This window comes from Chelon labrosus (assembly GCF_963514085.1).
Source record: "Chelon labrosus genome assembly, chromosome: 7".
In the NCBI taxonomy this organism is placed as follows: domain Eukaryota; kingdom Metazoa; phylum Chordata; class Actinopteri; order Mugiliformes; family Mugilidae; genus Chelon; species Chelon labrosus.
Window position 1 is genome coordinate 6,919,440 of NC_140343.1, and position 27,274 is coordinate 6,946,713.

General features: G+C 41.4%; 1 protein-coding gene across 3 annotated transcripts in view; it reads right to left on the reverse strand.

Annotated features, from left to right (window-relative positions):
- fcho1 (FCH and mu domain containing endocytic adaptor 1) overlaps nucleotides 1-21,697 on the reverse strand; it is a 65,131-nt gene extending 43,434 nt beyond the window's left edge. For 2 of the 3 annotated variants that reach the window (XM_084548152.1, XM_084548150.1), the window contains exons 1-2: nucleotides 21,070-21,697; nucleotides 4,310-4,360 (exon numbers count right to left, since the gene is read on the reverse strand). In XM_084548152.1, coding sequence (XP_084404278.1) covers nucleotides 4,310-4,336 — 27 coding nt within the window. In that variant the 5' untranslated portion in view covers nucleotides 4,337-4,360; nucleotides 21,070-21,697. Of the gene's footprint in view, nucleotides 1-4,309; nucleotides 4,472-21,069 lie in introns of those variants that run through there. The other variant, XM_084548151.1, reaches the window with a different exon arrangement.
- Nucleotides 21,698-27,274: the final 5,577 nt, after the last annotated feature.

Genomic DNA, 27,274 nt, shown 5'->3' on the forward strand with positions numbered 1-27,274 from the left:
GTTTACAATTCTTCACCCCATGAGACAACCACATGACTCAAAGCGAAGGGAAGGCAGCAACGCTGGCATCATTAAACTGAGAAGCAGGCAATAATAAAAACCCATCGGGAGTGGCTTGTGTGTGTTTTGGTCCACACACACACACACACACTCTTCTATCTGCAGGCAACGAAGGAAACATTTTTTTAGGAAGACGATACTGTGTTGTACCCTGTACAACCCAAACTGAACAGTTATCTGAGCCTTAAAGCCATTCTTTGATAAAGTTTATTTAAATGATTTTCTATGGTCACTGCAGAGAGAGAAGAGCCTGATCTGGGAGAAGAGAAGGAGTATTATTAAAGCTTTTCCTACTGGCCACCTTAATAATAAATTCCAGTTATGCTGTGTTTTTTTTCCACCAACAAAAATCCCGACTAAATTAAAAGACTGTCTCAGTTGAAAAGAAGCAATGAAAAGCGGATCTTACTGTGCTTCTGCAGAAAGGGGAGTAGTAGGAACAGTACTAGCTTACAATAACTGAAACATAACAGTACTAACGCAGCATAATGATATTCGCGTGGCATTTCTTAAAAACTCAAGCTGCAACACATCAATTAATTGATTTATCACACAACAAGATTCATGTATGGTCCGCCTTCTTAAATGTGAAGGTTTTATGCTTTTCTTTATCATTTAGAGTACATTTTGAGACGTTGTAAATGCAACCAAATGACCAAATAATTGGTCATGGAAATAATGCCTCCGGGGTTGCTGTGCATCATTAAATAGTAATTTAATTAAGCTTAATTTAGGTATATGCTCCATGTCAGCTCTCCAGAAATAATAAAAGTAACTGTAAAGTGATCAGCTAAAAACAGGGCATCAAAACTATACAACATAACAAGGAACAAGCCCTAAACACTTCAGTTTAATTTGTCTTTAATTTGCCTCAAGAATGCACATCATCACATTTTCAGTTAATGAAATTACCCTAAACTGAAAACTACAGAGGGAGCGTTTGGAGAAAGGGGCACCGGTTGTGTTCTTTGCTTAATTGCAGGATTCCCCTGCAGCAAATAATTTAAGAAAGCCTGCGTACTTCACTTTATAGCCGATATTATATGTCCAGTAGTTTTAAATGAGACTGACCGATAGATCACAATAACCTTCTTGGATTGAAGCACAAGCTTTTGGTCGAATCAGTATAAGGGACAAGAAACACGCGTCTGTGAGACATTTAAAGTAATCCAGAGCATGCTGAAAAAGGTTTATTATCACAATTGAAATAGGGATTTATGTTCTTGATTTTGATTCAAATCATATTAAAGCAGCATAGATTCTTACCGAGTTCCTAAGGCTTATCAGCGCCTTAATTTGCTCAGGATGCACTTAATTACAGCCGATGAGCTACCCCTTGTGCGCTGTGAGCACGTCTCTGATATAGTTAATGGGAAAGGGCCGCGTGCTATGAGGAGGCTTTGTGAGCGGCTGTGAATGTTCTTGAGCCAAACAAGACGAGGGTCTGTGTGTGCAACTTGTTCCCAAGTGGCTGAGAGCTGGCTAATTAACTAAGGGCTTGATTTGTATTACACAGCTATTTGAGTCTGAAAGCACACTGGGTGGGATACACATTTTTACACTGTGTGTAAACAACATATGCAGGAACACAAGTAGAAGAATATAACACATAATATTAGTTTATATGAGCTAAAAGAACAACTTAGAAACTGCTATTTTATAAGAGCCTACCACTTATATATCACAAAGACTGCAGTCACTACGAATACATTAACAGCTACAATCACCAAGGTCACAATATTACTAGAATATTATAAATGCACATCCATATCCACCAACTTAAATCTCAAAAACAGCTGTAAATATCATTACATGCTGAGTGCTTCATCCATTAATTATACAAATCATAGATGGACCATCATTCAGACAAATGCAGACAGAAACATTTGAGATATCACTTCATATTTGACACAGACAGAAGATCACAGCGGGATCCATAGGTAACAACTCCTTATATCTGCCTCAGGTTTAAATCCGTAAACACAATCAATAATAAGGGAAAAATATTTTCCATATAAGAACCTTAAATGCTCTAAAAGCCGTCTCGTTTATGTATCCGATTTTAGTTCAACATGCAAAACCATTACCGAGGACATTTCTAAGTCTGATAAGGTGTAGGAAGTAGGTCACACCTGAAATAGATGTAGCAGGTGTGCAGGGACAGAGCGTAGAGAGGAGAAAGAGGGGATACAGGAGAACATGACCGAGAGAAAGAGAAAGAGAGTGTCTGCAACAGCTGACGTTGGTGTACCAGGCTGATGTTGAAGGGATTAAGAGCCTCACTCCTCTGCTTTACACATCTGGGCAAAGCTACTAATGAGGCCATTAATTATTATGAAAATTAAGCAAGGTAACAACATAATTAAGACAAGTTGCTAGATTTTTTTGTACAATCTGCTACAGTGCAATAAATCCAATGTTTTTGAGGTTACTAATGACCTGAATTTTTATGTGTTCAATTATACTGTTAGTGCTAGTGGTGCACCTGAAATGCATTTCTAATGATCTCTGAAAATATTCTTTAACACAAGAAACCTGGGTAACACCCAGTTTAGTGTTTACAAAATTGTGATTCATGCAGACAGGCGTAATGAGACTAGAGGTGGGTATAAATACTTGATGCCTTCTTAAACATTGACAAAGGGGCCATGACACACCAAGCCGATAGTCGGCCCAGTATTTCCAGAGTGTTCTGCACCATTGGCACTATTAGCATGACCCAGGAGAGCCCAACTCTGCACGACAGTTTGTAACTCTTCCTAGTCTCCCAGCTAACAGCAGCGTGAGCCAGCCAGCTGCTGGATGTAGAGGAAGCGTTACCGCTGGCCTTTGTCAACGCTAATTATTTGACGTGTCCCTATCTTATTACAGAAATGTCACATAAAATAAGTTGAAACTTTGCAAATTGGGCTTTTCGCTTGAATCAAACCTGCAGTGAGACTGAGACAAACTGCAGAGGACTAGTTGTACCTGGGGACGTCATGTGATTTAGAAATTAGACCCCTACATCGTGGTTTCGCTTGGCGCATTTACACAGGATAAGCAAACTCTGTTTTACCAAATATACTATCCACAGTTATGATGTCTCTGCTACTTTCCGGTTCACTCCACACATGTCAGAGGACATCCCGACTTTGCCCACCCCAACATCTGTCCAGATTTTGATTTATAACACAGCCTTAAGTCTCAACACCAAGACACAACACCATATCACAGAGATGCCAATTCGTGCTGGATAAGTTTTATCACAGGACCTCTGTATTACCAGAAAGAGGGTAGGTCATTTGTGGAGTCATTTCTACTTCACAAATTACAGACATGGCCGAATTGCACGGGATTAAAATCGCAGGCGACATCTGCGATTATAACAAATTACTAGATAAAACTAGTGCGTGCAAATTGGGCTATAGTCAACGCAAAGACACATCCAGTTATAATATTTCATCTTGAGAATTCGTGAGCACCCTGAGGCGTTGTGAATCTGCTTAACAAACATACAGAGAAGAGAGGAAAAGCTTACAGCTTTAACGTCTAGAGGTCAAAACTGTGCAAATTTTTGATTTGAAAACACCTTTAGGGTTGTTTACTTGTTCTTTAATCAGATATTCCAGTAGTAGATTCACAACCATTTTCTAATTTTCATTAAGTTCTTCATTTAACCCTGACACGCCACACAGTTTGATGTATTTGTTTAATTAAAAAGATAATCATTTCCTCTTGTTAAAACGAACTGATTTTCTGCTAAATTATCTGAAAATCTATTAAAAAGAGACTGAAGCTCGGGTGTCATATTGATCTTAACAACAAAGTAATGTTTCACCTGCTGGATACCATAGAGTTATATCAAAGACAACTAAAGACTTAAGCTTCAAGAATGTCCCTGAAATAATTAATAACATGAATAACAATTGGGCCATTTACCTAACACAGCAGTGAAAATGTCCGTCGAAAAGAATAATCTGAATGAGGCTGATTTCAAAGTGGCAGAAAATAGGTGCACCTATTGTTAGCAAGCACTTCCTGTTTGAAATTGCAGAGCAGCAGGAAGCCAGGATCCCGGCTGTCCACCGAGAGTATAAATGAAAGGCTCAGTGACTCAGAGCAGTAATTCAGCTATAGCAGGTGAATTAGTTATGAGATGCAGCTAAAGCTAAAGTTCAGCTACAGTAAAGATCAAGAAACTGTCATACGCCTGTGTCTCTCTGCATCACCATTATGACTCCTTTGCAGGTGTTTTGAAGACACTTACCCAGAAGTTATTCTGAAAGAAGGCCATCTTCACTCAGAGATTCACAGCTATCTGTAAAAAAAAGAAAAGAAGTAGAGCTGCATTAGAGAAAAGGCTGACGTCAAGAGTTTTTTTTTTTTTTCCAGTATGTCTGACCTCTATTTTCTCCACACAAGAGTCTAAATGCTGAGGAGAGTGATTTAAAGGATGCCTTTTGAGTTTCCTTTGACAGTTTGGGAGACACACTTATTTTCGGCCTCTTCTGCCCTCTGACAATACGCTGCAGTATCAAAGCCTCAGCAAATTGCACATAAACAAGCTTCCTTTCTCTGCAAAAGCTCCTGAGACACCTTTAGTGTAGGAAGGGAGCTCCTGGGGGAGGCCAGAGAGGAGCTTAACAAATGACTTCAAAAGGAAGAGCTTGGAGGAAGGAGGGAGCCCGAGGAAGGAGGCAGAGAGGAGGAGTGACAGGAGAGACGGGGGAGGAAAGAGAGTGAAGAGAGAGCGATGGATGGAATGAGGCAAAGGAGACAAGAGGTAACCGCCGAGGAGAGGTGGAGAGGTGGAGACAACGGGGGCTTGTGGCACAGATAGATGCCGTTCAGAGTCAGATGCTGCTGTTAATCTACCCACATTTGCTGACTGAATAACATCCCTTCTATTGATGCTTTTACAGTACCACGCTTTCTAGCAACGACTCTGTTAATCTCCAGAGTCTGACGATACACTGATCAGGCTGATACATTGGCGTAACACGCATTTGGGACTTCATTATAGAGCGCAACTGCACAGTCCTAAGTGTATGAATACATTGCAGTTACTTTTCTGTGCATCACTGCAAAAAGCTTGCCCTAATGACTTGATTGGTCCGACAGATCTATGCAGGAGCATGATTATTCCCCAACGAAGCAACTCCAGACCAAGGCCCTCTCCCCCGAAAATGTCAGTCTTCTTCATTGCTTTTGAAGGGACAAAGGTTACATTTCTTTGTGCATTACCAAGAGCTGACTATGCAGTAAAGTCTAAAAGCAACGACTAATAGTGAATTGTCAATTCTACTGGCTTTATTTTGGCTGCAGCGTATGTTTCTAATCTGGATTATAAAAGATAGGATGATAAGTGTTAAAGCAGGCGTGCACAGAGACGGGCCTTCTGTGCCTGATGAGCACGCTGAGGTAATAACTTGCACACTGTGCTTCTTAACCACATGCACTCTAAGCAATCTTCTCAGAGGAAAAGACAGACGCATCATAACAAAACAGAGCTCCGTGCGACTCAGATTCACATTCAAAATCTAACATTTGAGGTTTGACTTCTCCTGACTGCAAAGTTTTCCTGAGTGAGGCATTTTTTTTAAATTAGTTGGCGGCCGCAAGACGAAATACATGCAAGAGGCGCCTGAGCACATGTCCTTTGACCCTCTGTGCACACATGCAGACACACTTATTAATGAGACACAAACACATTAAAGAAACACACAAAAAGCATTGGTATCTGGAAAAACGTCCATAATGTGGTAAGTGTTTCCCCCAGGCTGCCCTCGTACAGGGTTCCTGTTATCTGCTATTCTGCTGATGGAGTGTGTTTATGTGTGTGTGCTGACAACAGCCCTTTCCTTGTAATGGCACGGACTCAACTCGGGCCTGGTGACCTGGCATCAGACAACAGCAACCCACATGGAAACTTACACAGCAAGACCTATAGTACGCGCACACACACACACCTGACACACCTCACACCTTGTTAATTAGCTCAGCAGTGGGACCTGAAGCCCTGCCGACAGCTTTCTGTTTGGCAGAGGAGGACAGCTCGGCGCCACAGGGCCAAAAATAAAGAAAACACTATAGAGCAGGCTTCCGTGATAGGTCGATGTCGCCTTTTTACCAGTTTCGCAGAGGAATTGTATCAGGACTATATGCTAATGACTTAATGGACACTGTAAATATAAAGCAAGGTAATAAGTTCGTGAACTTTTCGTTTGCACGCGTGGGGTTTGTCTGATTACTTTGAAGATTATTTATAATTTTCTTTGCACCACAAGATGTTTGGCCACAGACAACAAGATATAAATACATTCACTTCCTGTACTCAAATACCACTTGCACACATCTAACACAGAGAGCCCTACTCCCATTCACCTAAGACAGACCACGCTGGATGGTCGATTATAATTTCTTCTTGCAGCTCACGATGTTTTTTTTTTTTGCCATAAACGACCTTGTCTGTACTTTAAACAGAAAATATATTCATGTCTAGTGTTTGATCATTTATGATTTGTACAGTACATCCAGATTAATACAGCATCATCTTTGGCCTTTACTATATGCTGACTAATTGGTTTGAACTTCAGGTTACACAGCACACAATTTGAATGGTAATATATCTGTACTTCAAACTGAATATTTCATTGCCTGACTGTAATATTTAAAAAGTGTCCAAAAAATATTACTAAGTGGCTGTCCTTAAATGCTGTCTGAACAGATTTTCATGTCAAAATACCCATGCAGGCGGAACAGTGATCCCGACCGAACCACCAGATGGTTTTCAGGCGACGAGAGAGAGAGAGAGAGGGGAGGCAGAGGGGACACTGATAAAAACAGAAACACAACGATGGTGAAGAAGCCACTCGTTTCGTCCTTGTGACAGCCTGGCGCACCATACTGAAACATACTGCACATCTGAGATGATTAGCCATTTAATCCTCACAGTTTCGACACAGCACAATCCAGAAACACAAAGACAGAGAGAGGTGTGCACCGGGGGACCCCGTGTGGGTACCTGCCACGGTGGGATGTATAGAAGTCGCTGACATCCAGCATTCTCCATCTGGTTCCAACTACACGTTCAGCTCTGAAGCAAACAAAACCCAGAGAGGAAGTGGGACACGCTGTGACCTTGATTTCTCGCACTCAATAACATTTAGTTTTATTCGGGAATCAAATGTCTGCAGAAATTTTGGCCTTTGCTGTGTGTGCCCTCATGCAAATATGGCTTAACAGCAACAGAAAACATCAGCCAACCGAGGACACAAATACTGTACTGTAAACACCCGGAAGGCTTGACATTTAAAAATGTGATCAGTCTGAGCTGCTTCTGTGCTTCACTCTCAGAGCCACGGTGTCTGTTATGGGATGCACAATACATGGAGGTCTGATTATTCAGGGAAAAGAGAGGAAGACGTTTTTAAAATGTAAGAAAACGACGAAACTGTACAGGCAGCAGATAAATGAGAGTCAGTTCCACTCAATGAACGCATTAAACTAGCTTTTAGGATTTAGCTATGGTGTCTGAACAGAGGGTTTTTTCAGGTGAAGCGAGATTCTTAGAAACCCAGCGTCTCGTCACCACAGTAGAGGTAAAGTGATACCAGCGAGGAGGAATCTTTTACACAGACCTCGCTGTCGGTAATAACCAAAGCAAACATGACTGTGCTACTCACTGTTTGCTGCTCATCCATGTCCTTTGTACCCATGTAACCTTTTTACTACTTTTTCTTTCTTTATTATCTAAAACTAGGCTCATGCTACAGGAGTTGTTTCTTTTCTCTAATCTTAAAAGTTGCACACGCTGCAAAAACATTTTAAAACAATAGCGAAACACGCTCATCATGCCTTTACTTGAGATTATCATGTCAGGGTCAGGGAGCATTGAATGCAGCACCTCACGTGATTCACAGGGAAGCGATTGGTAAACTAAACAGGGACTATCTTCTGATGTACACTCCAGTCCAGTAGGTGGCAGTAATACACCTGCAAGCTACTTTGTCAATTGCTAATTAAACCAAAAGAAGAAGAAGAAAGGCTTCGTAATACTTTGTAGTGATAAAAAACAGCATGGATAAGAAAATGGGTGGAGAGATGCATTGAACGCGGAGCATCTATAGTCTTCATTCAGAGATGTAGAAGACAATAATATGCTAATATAACACTGGCATATTAAAATGCATCTAAATCCTAAATATTAAGCACATCTGATACTAATTGGGACTGGCCCAATGGGTGTAAGAGCAGTTCAAGGCTGTTTAAGAGCAGTTCTGTATACACTTAACATTAATTCATTACAGAGCGAGGTCCGAATCTTATTTCTTCCACAATTCAGCCTGAAACTCTAAACTTTAAAGTCTGAACCCGACTTAAGAGGATTGCTTTTTTTAAAAAAAAGAAGCAGATGTGCTCAGTTTCTCACGCAGTAAAATTCAGGGAAACATCAGCCGCTCATGAAAATAAAATAAAAATTGGACACAGAAAAGAAGGCTTCAGCTTTCAAGAGCTCTTACTGCAGCGCCACGAAAAACAATGTGCATTAACAGGTTGGTGTAGCTCTGAGTGGAAATCATAAAAAAAAGTGGTGAAATTCAAATAAAAATGCATGCACGCACAATTAACAACAAAAACAAAGCTCTATTCTGCCGGTTATCCACGTTGTGTAATCCTGTTTCCCTGCCAGTCTGTTCACATTCAATCACGTCTGATCAACCCTTGCTTTTTGTTGCTGGCTGATCACATGTGACAGGTCAAAGAGGTAAACAGACAAGCAGAGACAGAACAGTCCCACAAATAAAAAAAAATAATAAATGTTTTTTTAGACTGGAGGATCACATTTTTAACCGTCACACAGACAGAGAAAGCAACCAGCCTCACTAATCTCTTGTTCTGCCACCCTCACACGACCTGACAACACACAGATGGCTTCCATGAAAAATTAGGGCTTAAAAAAAAAGGAAAAAAGCAGATGGGGAGGAGTGAAAGAAAGTCTCATACACCAACAAGAACTACGACAGCCCATTTAGATCCTGCAGGAAATAAATGATGAACCCTCTCCGCCCAGACTAAGCGTTGCTGTTCTTATTTCCCTTCCTCTTGCTTCTGCCAGATTTGGGTTTACTAGCAGATGCCTCCCCGAAGGAAGGGAGGGAGGGAAGCTCGACACACGCTCCCACCCCCTCACCACCTCCACCTGCCTCCCCCCCCCCCCAACTGTGGGTGAGAGAAATGGTGAGGGGGAAGGAATTACTCCCCATATGTCTCCACACACTCAATGAAGACGCCAGGGGAACCGCATCCTCCTCTGACTCGCAGAGGACATAGTAAAAACGGAATTGGGTTAAATGTAATGACACAGCCAAGGGTGGAATAAAGATCCCTCACTAACCTGTGAATGGGCGCATTTGTCAAGAGCTAAGGGAGCACCGCAGACGGGGGAAAGAAAATGACTCAAAGGTAAAGAGGAAAGAAAGGATAAAGGACAGGTGGAGGTGAAAAACAGTGAATGAGACGAGGTGGGTGGATGGTTTTGAAAATAAAGCAAACACAGCCATATGTTGGAAAAACAGATGGGTAAACATGAACAAGCATCCAAACTGGTAAAGGACAAAACCAAAAAATAAGTAAGTATGGATAAAAAGGGTTTCCTGAAAAGATGCACCAACGTTTACAAATCGATCTCATCTTTCATCATCAGAACTACTAACTTCTTCACAATCTACTTATATAGGAAAGGCGTACGTATGACGTCGGTCTAGGGAGGCAAGTTGGATCCGTTAACGTCAGGCTGTTGACCACATCATCATTGGGTCATGTGGGTCTTGCTTGCATCCGCTACAGCAACTCCTGCAGACGTCAGTATCTAGCCGGCTGAAAAGTGGATGTTGTTGGTACTTTGAAGAATAATTTGGCAGCTACAGTCGACTGTCTGCCGCGAGAACTCAGCTGTCAATTAAGATTAATGTTCTTCGTGTAATCACCTCATTAAAAAAAAAAACAAGAAGGTGTGGAGCACAACACAAGCAATCAGAAGACTGGGTGAAGACTGCATGTGAGGTTATTTAAGAGCAAAATGTGGCTTCAAGCTAGATCGTAATGATTGATCAGTGTGCTCGTTTATATTTTGTCACAAAATGAACTCAAACTGCAACTGGAACCGAAGGGAAATGTTGCACGTATTTCATTACAAACCCAACAATCCAGACAGATGATTTTGTAGGGAACATACTGATCAGGCATAACATTATGACCACTCACAGGAGGAGATAATTCATCGTTCATCATCTTGTGACTTCTGTGAAACTTTTGGACCTGATATTCATTCATGTGGATGTTATTTAGACATGTAGCCCACCCACCTAGACCAGACCAGGCACCCCCACCCCATAGCAATGACACTCCTTGATGGCAGCAGCCTTCCCCAGCAGGATGCAGCCTGACACAGACACACACACAAAAATGCTTTAGGGACAACAAAAAAAACATGCACAAGGCGTTGAGCTGGCCTCCGAATTCACTAGATCCTAAACTGATCAAGAATCTGTGGGATGATCCACAGAGGCCCCTCCCCTCAAAGGGCCCCCACTAACAACATCCTGTTGCCAGACACCACAGGACACCCTCAGAAGACCCATGTCCATTCTCTGATGAGTCACAACTGTTTTGGAGGCACAAGGGAGACCTACACCATATTAGGAAGGTGGTCATAATGTTATGCTTGATCAGTGTAAATATCTCCACCAGATTTTATGGCCATCCAATAGTTGACTGTCAGTCTAAACATGGTTCCTAGAACTGAAGTCCCAGCTTCTAAATTAAGAGGGCTTTCCCATCTTTGGGTTTTAATTTACTTGATAATGAAAAAGCAGTGTCCTATTATGAACAGAGATCTACACAATGATTGATTAAAGTGCAGGAGTGAGAGACCAATAAAAAAAAAAGGAGAAATGACAAGAACAAACAGAGTGAATTTATGAAGCAGCTGGAGTTTGCTGCACTGCAGATGGACCGGCCTGTCCTTCAGTATTAGCTTTAAACCTGATGTGACGAAGCGTGGAGGGGAGATCATTTTGTGTCAAGCCTAATTTCCCCTTCGCCGCCACCCCCAGTCTACTGCACTCTGCCACATCTACCAACGTGGGATGACTCACTGCCGAGACTGGTAATTTAGAGCAAGACTTCACTGTGGACATTTAGTAGTTTCTTTTGAGAATACAAAACCTGTGTGGGTTGATATGATCAGTCAAGTGCCAATTTTAGGTAAGCATTCAGATTACCAGTATGTATCAGGGTATTAATTAATGAGCTCACAATTTAAAAAATAATCTGCGTATGTAGGCCTTTAACAAACGTCTGGCAAGAAATTATGCTAAAATACGTGAACGTCTGGCCATATGATGAAGAAGAAGATCGTAACTCTTTGAAATGAATCAACAACATTTTACGATAACAAGACAGTTACGGCTGTAATCCTTCCTCTAAACACTGTGCTTCTTCCAAAACTTTTCTTGGAAGTCTCAGATCCCATTTCATTCTTCATGACTCTCATTTCTCTGTTTTACTTCTAGTTAGTGTTAACTAATCTATGTCTGTCTCACCGCTTGTTCCCCTCTACAGCTCTGGAAAACAATCGATGCCGACTTATGTAAAATTCATCACTGCAGGTGCACCAGTGTGTAAATATCACCACAGAGAACTGATTTAAAAGTCTTGTGTACAATGACATACACACAGATTTCGTTGTTGCCGATTCGCTTAATAAACATTGTGTGAACTCGTTTTGGCAAAGGCTTCACATGTATATGGTAGAAAGAAACTCACACTACATATTTAATAAATAATTAATATCGAATTTACAATACCATATGACCAAGACCATGCTAAAATAATCACATTTATGAAGCTGAAAGCAAATGTTTAGGTTTTGCTTAAAAAGGGACTAGAACAGGGGTGTCAAACTGATCCGTGAAAGGGCCACTGTGGCTGCAGGTTTTCATTCCAACCATGCAGCACCCATGCAGTGGGTGTGGCTGGCAAGTTTTTGTTCCAATCAAGCAAGAGGACACCTGAATTGACTGTGTGAAGGCAGTTCAGTTGATTGATTGAGCCAAGTCAGGTGTGCTGCTGCATGGCTGGAATGAAAACCTGCAGCAACAGTGGCCCTTTCACGGATCAGTTTGACACCTGTGGACTAGAAGCACTAACTGGTTATCAAAGAAATTGCTTATACACTGATCAGCCACAACATTAAAACCACAGATCGGAGAAGTAAATTACATTGACCATCTTGTGACAATACAATGTTCTGCTGAAAAACTTTTGGACCTGGCATTCATTCATGTGGATGTTACTTAAGGCGTATTCACACCAGGAAGGTCCGTTAGTTCACTTGCTTTGGTCCGGACCAATTTTTTTTTTTTTTTTTTTTTTTTTTAGTGCGGTTCGCTTTCACACTGTGATTAATTGCAACCGGACCAGAATTTATAAACAAAAACACATGTGCTAAGGTCGTTCAGCCATTGGCTGGTAATAGGGATGCACCGATCCGATATTGGTATCGGGTATCGGCCCCGATATTGGAAAAAATAGCTGGATCGGGTATCGGTAAAATTAACCGATCCACGGGCCGATCCAGTTTTCTTTTCTTTTCTTTTCTTTTTTTCCTCCGTCGCAGCAAATCCTTCGTCATTCGTTAGCAGCATGGTGGAACGAGTTGGAGATCCTGTGTAGTAGTCCAGTAGGTGGCGGTATGTCGTAAAGATATGATCCGCCATTAAACAGAAGAAGAAGAACGAGCTGGAGCGTTTAACATGGAGCGAGCGAAAGAGTCGGGTGTGTGGAGGCATTTCACGCTTGCCACGCCAAATAGTTCGACGGCTGTTTGTATTATAATACAAACAGCTCTAAACAGGTCTAAGCTGGTATGTGGGCCGAATTCGGCACTCCACAAGTGGCCCACATCTGTCTGCCGGAGTCAAGACGGTGCCGCCTTTGCCGCATCTGGGCCATGTCCGGCTCACATGCCGTATGCCAGTGCCGAGTGAACGCCACCTGTGCCGGCTTCAAGCCAGATCTGGCCCACATGTCTCTGCTATGTGGGTAGTTTATTCTCAGGTTCAGCTGCTTTTGTATTTTGAATTCCTGCAGTACTTTGCACTTAATATATGTTTTACATGTTTACAGTGTTTGGTAACTTCTTTTGATTACTGTTTTGTTTCTACTACTACATTTTATTTATTTAAATTTATTTTAAGAAGTTTGATTACATTTTATTTTCAATTTGGATGCACAATTGTTCAAATAACAAATAAATAAGTATTCAATACATTACATCTATGTTATTTTGTCTTAGTTAGGAAAGTCTGGTGCCTTTAGATTCTTCTACATGGTGGAAGGAAGGTATAAGGTGGAAGGTATGCAGTTTATTATATTAATTCAACAACGGTATCGGATCGGTATCGGGTATCGACAGATATACAAAGCCCAGGTATCGGTATCGGTATCGGGACTGAAAAAGTCGGATCGGTGCATCCCTAGCTGGTAAACGTATAGGCGGGGTAAAGAAGGAAGCCAAATGTCCCACGTAAATAGGCTACAATGGAGACTTTGCGTACTGTAGGTCTACTTGTTATTATGCTAGCAATATGGTTTATAAACTGAGCGCTGGAATCCCCTCTCTCTCATTTGTTTACTAAAAATCTTATATACTTCTGCATTTTTATGTGTTTTCTCCAGCATTTGAGATATCTGGACATCTGCCCAGATATCTAGGAGGCAGCGTGTCTCCTCAGAGCTCGGTTAAGCCACGGCTCATCTCTACCTAACCTACCTGCGTTTGTTTGCTTCACGTGTCTCTCTCTGTTGTGTGTGTCACTGGGCTATCCTACATTTCCCATAACTAGTGCAGTGCCCGTCGGAAGTATGTATTCCTATAGTGGGAGCTGAAGAAGATTTTTCAGTTGTGACCATTGTCGTGACCCATGTCTCCTCCCCACAAAGACACCTGCCCAGTTTCAAATCAGCGTGCCACAGACAGACAGACAGACACAAACTCACCAAATAAGTTAAAAGAAATTCTTGATTTATAGATAGATGATCAAATCACTCATGTTTTGTCTGTAAACTGTAAAATAACGTTGAGTCTCCGTTGCCATGGTTACCATCTAGCGTTTGAGCCAGCGCAATAATTTAGAACTGTCATCAGGCAACTGGAAATATTAGAGCGGAGAAAATCGATTTTACCGATATATTTTACATTTCTTATCCAAACAACGTCAAACTTAGCAGTGCACATCTTCGTGCCCGTAGCGAGACACCTGCCCAGTTTCAAATCAATCGGGCCAACGGTTCGCGACATATGCATGCCACAGACAGACAGACACACAGACGCTTCTTGATAGATGCGCGAAAACTACGGGAGCTCGTCAAATCCAAAAAGGTAGATTTTTGCAACTTGGGTCGGATCGAGGTCGGGCTGCTTTCACACCATAAAGGAACCGCACCAGGGTTCGGTAGGAACCGCTCCGAGACCACCTCCTCAGCTGGGTCTCGGTCCGCTTGTTTGGTCCGCACCAGAGTTCGAGTGATTGTATTCACACCAGTCAAAAAGGTCCGAACCAAGCAAGGAAACGAACTTGAGTTCGTTTTAATCGAACTAAACAAGGCAGGTGTGAATACACCCTTAGACATTTAGCACCCACCTAGACCAGACCAGACACCCCCACCCCATAGCAATGACACTCCTTGATGGCAGCAGCCATCCCCAGCAGGATGCAGCCTGACACAGATACACACACAAAAACGCTTTAGGAACAACTTAAAAAAAACATGAAGAACAGCACAAGGTGTTGACCTGGCCCCGGCCTCCAAACTCACTAGATCCCAAACTGATCAAGTATCTGTGGGATGATCCACAGAGGCCCAAAGGCCCCCCACTAAATACATCTGTTGCTAGACACCACAGGACACCCTCAGAAGCCCATGTCCGTTCTCAACAGTCACAACTGTCTTGAAGGCACAGGGAAGACCTACACAACATTAGAAAGGTGGTCATAATGTTATGCCTGATCAGTGTAAATTATCTGGGTGTTGACTATTGGGCTAATCATTTCAGCTTTTGAAATTAATCCTTCAAGTCATTCATAAACAACAAACACATGCTTGAATACATCATGAAAAGTTTTCTGGTTTCAGCTTAAATAAGTAACATTTCCGTGCCTACTCATGTTTGACTTCATCTAAAACTGATGATAAGCTCTACTGTCTGATATCTTTATATTGTACAATTGATCAAAAGCAAACAACCCAACCGATAAGTCAATCACGTTGTTATCTGAGGCTGGGACATCTGATTAAATGTCCACATCAGACTGTGACCTTACTAAACATACAGTATTCTGCTGGTAAATCATTGTTTGTCCATTATAAAAAAAAATATATCCTCTACAATCACTAACAACACTCTCAGCACAGCCCACAACAAAAACACACTAACACAGAGCCTGCTCTTTAATGATGACACACCGAAACCAACAATCACATCGTCGGCAACAACATGTCAGAATTACACCCTGTGTTTAATGACTAAGCAACACCGAGCAGAGTTTTTCTCTTAAAGCAACAAACGAGCTGCTGCCTGGTAAACGTGTGCTCGAGCCTTCAGTGACTGAGACCGAGAGACAGAAGCAGTGACATGGCAAACACAGTAAACAGGAGGAGGCTGTGAGAGGGATAAAGAGAAAGCAGAGTGATAAACACAACCCAGGCTGTCAGCTCCCCATTGTCCCGGGCCTGAATGTGCTTTTGTCACTGCAGCATACAACCCCAGTCCAGTCCAGTCTATGACAATGTGCCAGGCGAGCATCACTTCCAAGCCCTGGCATGATCAGCTGTGTGAGAGCAGAGAGCGCGCGACAAGGTCCGAACACGAGCAGGTTTGTAGCGGGACAGCTGTGAATTCAGAAGGTCTACAGCATAAAGACAGATTGAAGATGCATTTCCAAAGCTCCCTCTCATTTATATGGGTTCATCCCTTTACCTGCATGCTTGACAAACTACATATGCACCGCTCAGGCGTAACATTATGACCACCATCCTAATATTGTGTAAAATGGTGTGTAAATGGGTGTCTTAAATAGATAACACCCTCCATGTTGCTGTTTTCTTTACAATTCATCTTTCATTACTGCTCTGTCCTAGTAAGCGCAGCATGAACTGAATCAATAACCCAGAAACAGACCCAGGACCGGAGCCGGGGAGGCAAGCCCGTTCCTCCATCCTGCCCCAGGATCCTCCCATCTGCCGCAAGAGGACCTTGGCTGGACTCTTTCACAACCTGAGGCAGGGGTTTTCACAGAAGGCTGCGACAAGACGTATCCAGCTGGTAGTCACCTGTTCACATCTAAATTCCTGACACGCAACCGTAAGAGCACTCGATACATAATGCAAAATATTGAGGTGCCAAGCTCTCAAGGGTTCTGTTTTGGTTTGCATTACATAACACGTTAGCTTTACCGTTTCCTGCCTCACATTTCCTGCCTCTGGGTCCTGCCCCGCTTGGCAAAGACGAGGGGAGGCCTTGCAGCACTCTAGCCTACATATGAGAGGCTAGACATGCATTATTAATATTTGTCATGGGCACCCTGTTACGTGTCGTAGGAGAGCCAACAGAGGAGAAGGAAGGCAGAACCACAACAAGTAGTAGTAATGAGATCTTCATGGGTCAAAGAGAGAGAAAGAGGAGTCATCAGGGATGTTGATGAGTCCTGCTGATTAACTATGCATGGTTGCAACTGGGTGCACATGAGCATTCTCAGCCGCTTGAATAATCAAGCCACCGGACTATTCAGCAGGTTGCTGTCATAAAGCATCGCCTCGGCACACACATCAAGTACATGCAAATCTAAATGCAAAACAGGGAGCTCTTCTTATTCGGCCGGCTGTCCTTGCCTTCCTCCATCTTCCTGCCTACCTGGAGGGGTTAAAAAAATTTGTGGTTTAGTAATTGGCTGCACAGCTGAGAGTAAACCACCAGTCAGCAAAAGCTTGAGGATGTCACCAGAGGTTTGGGTACGTGTTCACTGTATGTATAATCTTCTCAGGTGACCAGCCTCCTCACTTTCAAGTGATTGCGTCAATAACTGCTTGTCTCAAATGGAGAGATTCCTAGAAGTCCTCGTATTGAGTCCTTTAGACAAAAGCTCAACTGAGTTTGATATGACAGCGTCCATATCTTGCAAAATATAACAACAGTTTAATAAGATAAAAACAAAAATAATAGAGCTTCAAACTATTATAAAATGCATTAAGGACTCAAAGTTGCATGTGAGTAATTTTCATTATTCTTTACGTAGCAATCAAACGTAAAAGGGCTAGGCTAATTTATTGAAAGATTAGTTGTTGATAGTCACTGAATGGTGAGAAGGACGGGGTTATGCAGTGGCAGCGTGGAGAGGGGTGACTCCAGGACGCTGGAATTCATGCCTAACTTAACGAAACATCGGTGAAGGGAGGGACCCACTTGAAAACCCCAATGACATGCTGCATACTGCTGTTGACTCGGCCAGGTATCTGATGTCTTCATGTTGGTTGGTATTTCTTTGCTTGTTTAGCTGCTGAGCGGGCTACACAAGCCAGCGGCATTTGATTAGTTCATTTAGATTGTAGGTTTAATCTCATAACGCATTGACTGTAGGTTTGTTAAGGTTTCTCAGTTGGACAGGGCCTCTAAATGTGTTTTACCTGGGATCTTGGCACAAGGGATTGTGACATCTAATCCTGTGTATTAACGAATAATCTGACAATTTTCAAAAAATAAACCAGTTTCTCAGATCATACGTTGCAAAGATATATATTAAACTATCACACAAAACAAAAAGAACAAGATATCCTCTAATGTAATGATCTTAAATTTGTAATTTTTGTCTAAAAATAACTAACTGTTCTGACTAGCTAATTCTTTAAAAAAAAAAAAAAAACACCCAATGCCTTCTGTTATTACAGTAAACACGTCACATAATGTGGATCTTTGTGGAAATATTAGCAGTAAAACTATGTGGTATGTTACCATGTAGGACTTGATAATCTGATATAATCTCTTGAATAGGATGCATCCAAACACCCGCTTTCCAACTCAAGACACTGAATGGCCATAGTGGACACGCGCCCACTTGCCAGTTCATTAGGTGCAGGACCAGTGTACCTAATTAACTGGCAAGTACGCGTATAAATCATTTCGCAAGATAAAGCTAAACCTCACCTGCCTCGTCACTCATCATCACTATGCAACAAATCACAAACCAGTGATGAGTAGTTTAAACAAGTCTACAGCCAGGCTACTGTGGTATTTTTATGAGGCTGCAATGCTCAGGAAAGAAAGTATTATGAATATTTCAAACTTTGATGATGCCAGATTAAAAAGTCAGAGTAGGATCACAAAGCTTTACACAGACTGAATATGACTACATCATACTGTGTGGTAATCCATCCCATATATTCTGTGATATATCGCGCAAACGTCAACCATGCGACGATGCTGGTGAAGCGAATTTAATGGCAATTTAGTTTAATACTTGTTGAGATATTTCAGTCTGAACCAAAGATGTCAACCGACCGACTGACAAACAGCTGCTTCCATTCATACTGCAATGCCACGATGGTGCAGGAAAACACTTCAGGAGAGAAGATGCAGCTGTTCCTCGTCATACTGGTGCATTTCTTTCTTTAATGATAGTAAACCACCTCCTTTCGTTCTTTTTTTCCTCCAACCCACTCACCCTGAGTCAACAGGACCATCTCCTGTTGAAGTCGAGGCACAAGGGAGAGTGCTGTTTACCTCTTTGATATCAAAAGACCCAGCAGCTTTCAAACTCCTGCCATTTTCTTTTTGAGGCAAGAAGAGAAAAAAAAACGATGCCAGCAGACAGAGCATTGTAGCATGACAGCTGTGCCATCGTTTGAAGATGCAAATACTGTGGTTTATGCTATAGCTGTTTGCTTATTAAGTCAAATGTCATGGTGAAGAACTATACGTCTATCAAGCAGTCAAAGGGGAATTCCTGGCTGGTTTCTTTAGTGCAGCCAGACAGTAGTTGCACTTCAGATCCTCAATGAAACTGAGGGCAAAACCTAGCTTCAATTCTGCCTTTGTTTGACAGCATACAGTAAAGGGTGACAGGAGAAAGATGGAGGCTGTTGTGGTCACAGATAGGTCCAATTGAAACCCCTAATACGTATCTCTCACCATAACGGTTTGATGCATATTTACGTTCTTTACTCAAAATCTGAACATTTAGTGTGTCTGAAGAAATGTGATCTAAACTGAAAGCATGTCTTATCATAATGTTTACAAACTCATATCTGAAAAGAGTTTAGGCCTCAGTATAACTAGCTTCAGTCCTTTATTTTGATTTATGAAGTGATCTTGTGTTTTGGATTACAGATGGTGACAAAACAAAGAAAGGCCCTGTTCACTGTCAGCTAATATACAGCAAGATAACAGGTTTGACTCTAAGATAGCCTCAAACCGAATAACAACATCACAGTCCAAATAATTAATCCGTTTATTATTAAAAGGTCTCCTTAATTTGATTCTTCTTGCTTGCGTGCAAGTGCCGGCTGTTGTCTGCAGGTTAGGTACCGACAAATACCTGCCATACCTCTAACAGTTCACACAGGATATCTAGGACAGACTGGCTAACATTTGCGGCCGTGCACAGCTCTTACTCCGTCTAACCTAGAAACGCCAGGCAGTAAGGGGTCTCTGATTTATAACCGCCAGCATTAGAGCGGTTTTGGTTCAGTATGTGGGTTTGCTAAATGGTCATGTTTTTCTTTTTTTTTTTTTTTTACTCAAATCATCGCCACAAGAGAGACAGACCATTGCATTTGCATTGTTTATATTATCAGCTGACTTCAGCACATGACAGACAGATCAGTATCAACAAACGTTCACATGCCACTTCATTAGGTACACTAGTGAAATCAAACTCATTCCAATACAACAGTCCTGCATTAAATCTTAGCTTTGTGAAGGTTATGGTATCCAGCCATGTGTTTTAAAATGACTCAGAGAGCTGTTGATTCAACTGTGCTTTCATTTTGATGTGGTCTGTTGTACTACTCATTGTACACCGACACGTGTCTATTACTTTGACAACCCTTCTTTAGTCAGTGGGCTAGGGTAAATATATTTTTTTTTAAAAATGCAGTTAAATTATCACCTATCTTGACATAAACTGAACATTACAACAGTCATGAGACTAAGATTTAGATTAGGGCTTTTATATTAGAATACACTGTGTAGCTAATGAACTGGCGAGTGAAAATATATAACATATATATATGTTTATGTCTGTTTTAATGTTCAGCATAAACATATCTCACAATACCCACAAACTTAAGTGTTTTAAAACTATTAAATGTCAGTAATGGCATCTAATGTTGTATATTGGTAAGATTTAAGTCAGAATTGACATGATTAATTCAAGTTTTAGAGAAAATCCTCCACACAAAAAGACAGTTTGTCTCAGCATGCAGGAAAACCATTTTACCAGTGTCATTCTGTGGTATCCATTTAAACTTACAGGCTCAATAAACAGCTATAACCCCACATCAGTCCCCCCCCCCCATAAAAAAATAAATAAAAAATGACTGTTGAGTAGCATCAGATAGCAAGAATGAGCTCTGAGAGGGAGCCACAATATCAAACGCATTAATGTCAGGAAGACCAATGTCAAAATTCAGCCTCTTAAAACCCACCTTCCTGGGTAATGTGAATTATCTTAAGAGCCACGAAGATAAAGTTCAGACTCTAGTTAAAGGTTATATTTTAAACCCACACATGTACTTTTCTCTCTTAAGTTTCTCCTGGAGGGTTAGCTTAATTTCCCTCCGTTCAAATGTCAAACAAACGTGCGTCCCACTCCTCGGTATTTTTTTAACAGCCTAGCATTAGCGCAGTTTTTTTCAGTTTCATTCATGTTACAGAAGGAGACAGAAAGACGAGGAACAATAAATTACCTGTACAGAGTTTTCAAACAACGGTTATTTCCATTTCCATCCCCAAGTCTCTCAGCAGCCTCAGTCCGACACTTGCACCCTGAGCGGTTTGGTCATAGTAGTAGAAATTCACCAGGCAGTTTTCACTGTTGAGCGCAAACTCCCTCCCAACTCAACGCCGATTGGCCGCTCCGTCCGCCAATCAGGGAGAAACGTCTAGTAGGCATAGCAACCGCATGAAGGCGGGTGTAAGAGAGTATACAAGCAGCCCATTGGTTGGTTGGTTTTCAGGGTGACGCCCACAAAGAAACGAACAGGAAGGACGTCGGCATTTGTGAATAAAACAAAATATAGACAAAGTTTATCTATTTACCTCTTTATATATTTTTTTGTACTGTAGCCTTTTTAAAGTTTTGTCTACTGATCATTCAGTGTTGCTGAGTTACAATTTCTCCCCTTGTTTAACTTCAAAATTACAAAAAAAATCATCTTAGTCTTCGCCATCTATTAAACAGTATGTTTTGTAACACAAAAATGTTGAGAAAATGCATAAATCAAATATAAAACATGACAAACTATACTGAAAACACAATTTCACAAAAAACTTTTCATAAACTGAAAGTAAGAACAAGTCTTTATCGCTAATTATTTGTTGTGCTTCATCAAATGTGATAAATAAAACCTAGTATTTTTATAATTCAGATTTGTTTCAAGCAATCTTGAGTTGTCAGCTTGTTCTAACTCTTAAACAGTTAAATAATGATTTGATGGCTGGATTTTTGATGGATCTGTTTATTGACATACATTCGTGTATGCCTGCATATACACATGGACTACACAGACATCAGTACGCCCAAACATATCCTGAACACGCAAAGATATGTGCACATACATATGGTTACAGTCTAGTTTAGCTGTTTTATCCAGTCTCATCAGTTTTCACCATTGTTTTAAAAAATCTGCATTCAAAGGCTTGGATGGATACGTAAATATATTTAGCAAGATGCATCATTTACATGGAATCTGCTGCAGTACATTTTCCTTTTTTTACAATGTTTAAGTGTAATTAAAGAAGTAATTAAAGAGAAAACGTTATGTACATTTTGTGCACACCTATCTGTGCAAGCTCCCCCTAACATATTGGTTGCTGTGGCTATTTTTGGAAACACTGTGCTCACCACCACAATTTAAAATACAAAAAAAAAGACTTTTGAGGAATGGGTGACATAGCAGCCGCTGTTAAACAGGCAGCAACAGTCTGTTAAGAGGGAACACGCAGTAGAAACGGAGCTCTATCGTCATTCTCTGCAACCAGCGCTCATCTATCACACTGACTTCCAGTCCATGCCGTTAGGCCCCTCAAGCCTCACAGGCACGTGTTATTTATCATCAGCAAGAAAAGCTGTATATGTGTATTGCCTTTAGCGTACAGTCATAATAGGTCTAATTTAAAGCCACAACACAATCTCTTTGTTAAATTGTTTTGTGTCTTTGGGATAGACTTGTCCTTTGGCCACAACACACACATGCACGCACACACGCAGTAAGGATAGTATGTCTCCTAAAGGTTGTTAAACATAGTTGCTGCATTGATCTCCTATCATTACTGCCAGAGTGAATCTTAGTCGTAGCACAGTTGCAATGAAATATCATACTGTCCAATGAACAAGCATTATTAAATAAATAGTTGTGTACAAGCAGTAAGTGGCAACATCAGGTTTGCAGGTTAATAGATCCATTTACGACATGACCTTTATAGTTTAATTTTACAGCAGTTTTAACCATGCTGCGAGTCCTGCCAATCACAAACAGCAATCATGTGACGGATATCCAGCCTCAAGCGTGATGCTATCATAGTAGCAGGATGTGCCACGCCAAAAAGGTTTTGGACTGAAGGAGGTGATCCTCTCCATCATTCCAGTAAGGTCTCTAACATGCATGCGGAACAAAGTCTGGCTGCTTAAATTCAGGAAATATAAGGATAAATATTAAGCACGCACATGCGCTTGCAGCTGAAAATGATTTGAGTTTGTAGCTAGTAGGCCCCCCAGTCTCATCACAATGCCGCTATAGTAGTTTAGTTCCAGTCAGTGCACTTTTCATCAATTCAAAGACTAAATATATTAACATAAATTGTAAAAAAATAATGCAGTGTGATTACTGAGCCATAGCTGCAGAACTCACTGACAAGAGAAAACCATTTGAAAAGAAAAATTACTAAAGTCAAAATTGTGCAACTGTGCGGAAAGGAAATTATTTTATTATCTGTATCATACACATATACAGATTGGGGTTACTGGATTGTATGCTCAGACCTTATAATAATTCACACTGATTCATTTCTTTGACTCTGAAGTTGCAGCGAGCCACTCATTTTTACTTTCAAGTAAAAGACAGACGCAGGGTTGATGTTTTGATTGATACCGAGAGCTCAGCTGACTCACTGCTGTGCACCTCCTCTTGTCCTCTCAAGTGGTGTCGCGCATCAAAGACGCGAAGAGTGAGAGTCCTCTGCTGGAAGTGTGTTGACTCCTGATTGGATGCTTAGCGATGCAATATTGAAATGATATCAGGTTGCAGCAGAACATAATGTCACATGGCAGCGCACGGTTAGAGTTAGTGTGCATTTCCTGTGCAGCGACAGAGAGCGTTAGATCTGATCATCATCACTTCCACCTTCAGACATGCACTGAGCTGCTGCCAGAAAGAGAACATTTGACCACAGAGGCACCAACGCAAGAGATTAAGAGATATCTGTGAAGGCTGGATTAACACAAGATTATACACAAACCAATATTGTGTAGAGTATTTCTTACGCATATGTTTACAGTAACGGGAAACTCAGGCTGCGATTGCACACAGACCCATGCTTTTTGCTAACAGTGTGACTGGCAGCGCCTCTCGCATCCATCTGCAAACACAAATTAAACGGGGCATAATTATCTGAGCCTTTAATCCACGGTAAAATCTCCCAAATAAAATGAGCTCTTGAATGTAATTATGCATCATCAGTCTCTGCCACCTGTTGGCGTTCCTATTCTTATCCTCCTCGAGTGTTGCTTTTAAGACCAGCCAATACGCTCTCATTTGTCTCCCTCTAAAGGTTCTTTTTGATCATGTTCCCCTTCATCACATCAGTACACGGTAAACCAGGACATTCTTACAGGATTTTGCAGATGCCAAATAAAGGGCTGTTGCTGTTTTGGTAATTTCATGGTTATTTGATTTCAGTCTTATTCTGGGCGCCTTATGAAGCCTCTTTGGTGCATATTTATTTAAATGAACATGAGAATCAAACTGAAAAGACAGCTCTACTTGTAGTCTGTTTATAGCAGAGATTTGAGTGTTACTTCCTCTTTTGAACTCGACCGTAGCGTGTTTTTATGCTGGAACATTCTGCATGCAGCCAGGAAGTTCCTGTAATCAGTCTGTCTTTCAACTTGAAAGACAGCAAGAACAAAACAGTCCACTGAACGAGGCTCAGCGTGCGAGCCCACATGCTATGCATCACCTCTCCTCCTGTGTGTCTTCCCGTTTCTGCCTCTCATCAGGCCCTTTCAAATCAGCTTAACTCCTGCTTGAACAGGCTGGCTGATTAAAGCTGCCACGACGGAAGATGGTCTCCACTGCTCGCAAAGGCACAGGCGCAGTTTTGGATCCAGAATAACAAGCGGTCCTTGGCGGTCCTCAAATCTCCCCTAGAGGTTCAATGCGTACAGCATCTATCTGTGGTAATAAGCACTTTGCGTCTGATCTCACGGATATTGCTGCTTTTTGCCGGCTGTCCCTCTGGGCCAGGTGTCTCCCTCTCGGCGGGCTTGCTGGCCTGCAGGGGAGGTGAACAGAGATATCACTGCTCATGTCTGCAGAATCATAAATTGATGGAGGCAAAGTCACAACATCTACAATTATGTTAGAACAATGAAAAATGCACATAAGGCAAAAAATATACATAAATTGCCATTAATGTTTTAAATGTACTTTCTTGTACCCTTAGTTTAGAGTTCAGTTTAAATCCAACAACAGAACTTAAAATGTTTCTATGAACTTTAAATAGTGTGTTTCCTTACACATCTTCCCTTTGTCATCCTTGATAGCCACAGGTATAAAGCACAAATTAAACCTTACACTCTGGAGTGTATACATGTTTTCCTTATTAATCATTTGGTCAGAAAATGGTACTAATTACTAAAGCGAGGCACCTACGGTCAATTTAGAATCACCAATGAACCTAACCAGCATGTCTTTGGACGGCGGGAGGAAGCTGGAGTACCTGGAGAGAACCCACGCAGACACAGGGAGAACATGCAAACTCCACACAGAAAGGCCCAGTCGGCCCACGGATTCAAACCCTGAAACCTTCTTGCTGTGAGGCATCAGTGCTAACTACAATGCCACTGTGCAGCCCCTGTCAGTTATTACAAAAATGAATTTGGGAATAAAGCTGAACATGTTGCATAAAGATGATGAGAGAAAATATCAAATACACTGAGCGTGTTTATATGCGGGAGACACGAAAACTGACAAGATAAGTCAACCAGCTGCACAGTAAAACACATCTGGGAGTTACACCAGTAGCAGATTTGGCACTTTGGAATTAGGGAGTGTCAGTCATTCATTCATTCACTCCCCATCCATCTACATGAACCTGAAGGAGGTTGCTGTTAAGGTCACCGTGTCATTCTCTGGGGTAAGGTTGCAGCTTTCTCAACTACATAAATAAATAAATAAATTCTTGATAGGTGCAAGAGGCAAAGGGCAAAAGAAATCTGGGAAGAGGAGACAGCTGCAAAACTTTAACTTAACTAAAAATTTAATTAGACCCTTCCTGGAATGAGTTCATGTGCAGTGTCATTGCCGAGCAGCACTGATACTCATAAACACAAGGGGGCGTACTGACTCTACTTTCCAAACTTCCTCAGCTTGTCATGAGTTGTCTCCACACATTTCAAATTATCCAGACAGAGGCTCCACGCTTCCCTGGATTTTTTCCTACAGTGCCGTTTATAATTATTGCTTTGACACAAGTGAGCTAATGTGAGCACTTTTCCTGTGATTGTACCATGACATGATGGGGAAAATACCACAGGCATGATACGGTCCGTCAACACCTCCAGCCAGAAAACACCTAGATTACAGAGTCAACACAGCAGTCAGCCTGGTTTAGCAAGAAGAATCACTTTTGTTATGCACATGTAAAAACCTGCAAAATAAATGACCCAATATAGTGATATATGTGTATTTATTTATCCGTGTCTATACAGACAATGGTTTCTCATATATTTCTGGATAACTTTTGTGCATTTCAGTCCTTGAAAATGCATAGAATAAAAACTCTCTTTGTTTGTAGATTTTACAAATGCACAGAAACACACAGAAGGTGGGTATGTTTTTTTCAGGCTTGAACACCGTTAAATTCTGTATGTAGCAGCCTGTCTGTGTGCCAAATTTAATTTACCAGTCTTTTATCGGAGTTGGAGTACAGCTGCCATCCAACTATAACTTCAACAGATAAACATTTAAGTGGTCTGATCTAAAATAGTTGACATTTGGTCAGTGTAAAAGCTTTCAATTTACCTTTATTTGACCTCTTGTTTAATAGCTGTTAAATAAAATTGCAATAAATATATAGTTTGCTGTCTTTAAATTTGTTTGCTGTACGCTGTGTAAATGAACCCGAGGAAGAGTTGTTGTTGCCAAAGGCAGCAGCGGATAGAGACAGAGTAGACAGTAAAAAACAAACTAACATATATCAAAGAGGTGTTAAGAAATAACGTCTGTTAAGTTCCTGTAATTGAAAATCCACATGCCACTGAAGTCTTGAATGATGTAAAAGTGTCCAGTTCTGCTCTATTTTTTTTTTTCTTTCTCTGCTCAGAAGTGTGTGAAGTCAGACGTCTGTCTGGCACAGATGTGTGTTGATGTGCTTCCAGCTGTTTGCGGGGGAAACATGATGTCTGGACCTATGGTCAGGACTAGAGGCCCCTCCCTGCAGCCTTTGAGATCGTCACACTTTTAATTAGACCAGATCTGACAATTAACAGGGGGTCAGACCGTCTCTCTCAGCCTTTTAAAAGCAGTCTGAGTCAAACCTTCAGCACGGTTCGGACAGAAGCTTAAGCGAGGTAGGTGCTTTCCGTGTGATTTCTTCTATTAAATGTGAAAACCCTTCTGACAAAATGAAAAATGGGATTTATTTATTCTCTGTGTGCTTTGTGCTCAGTTT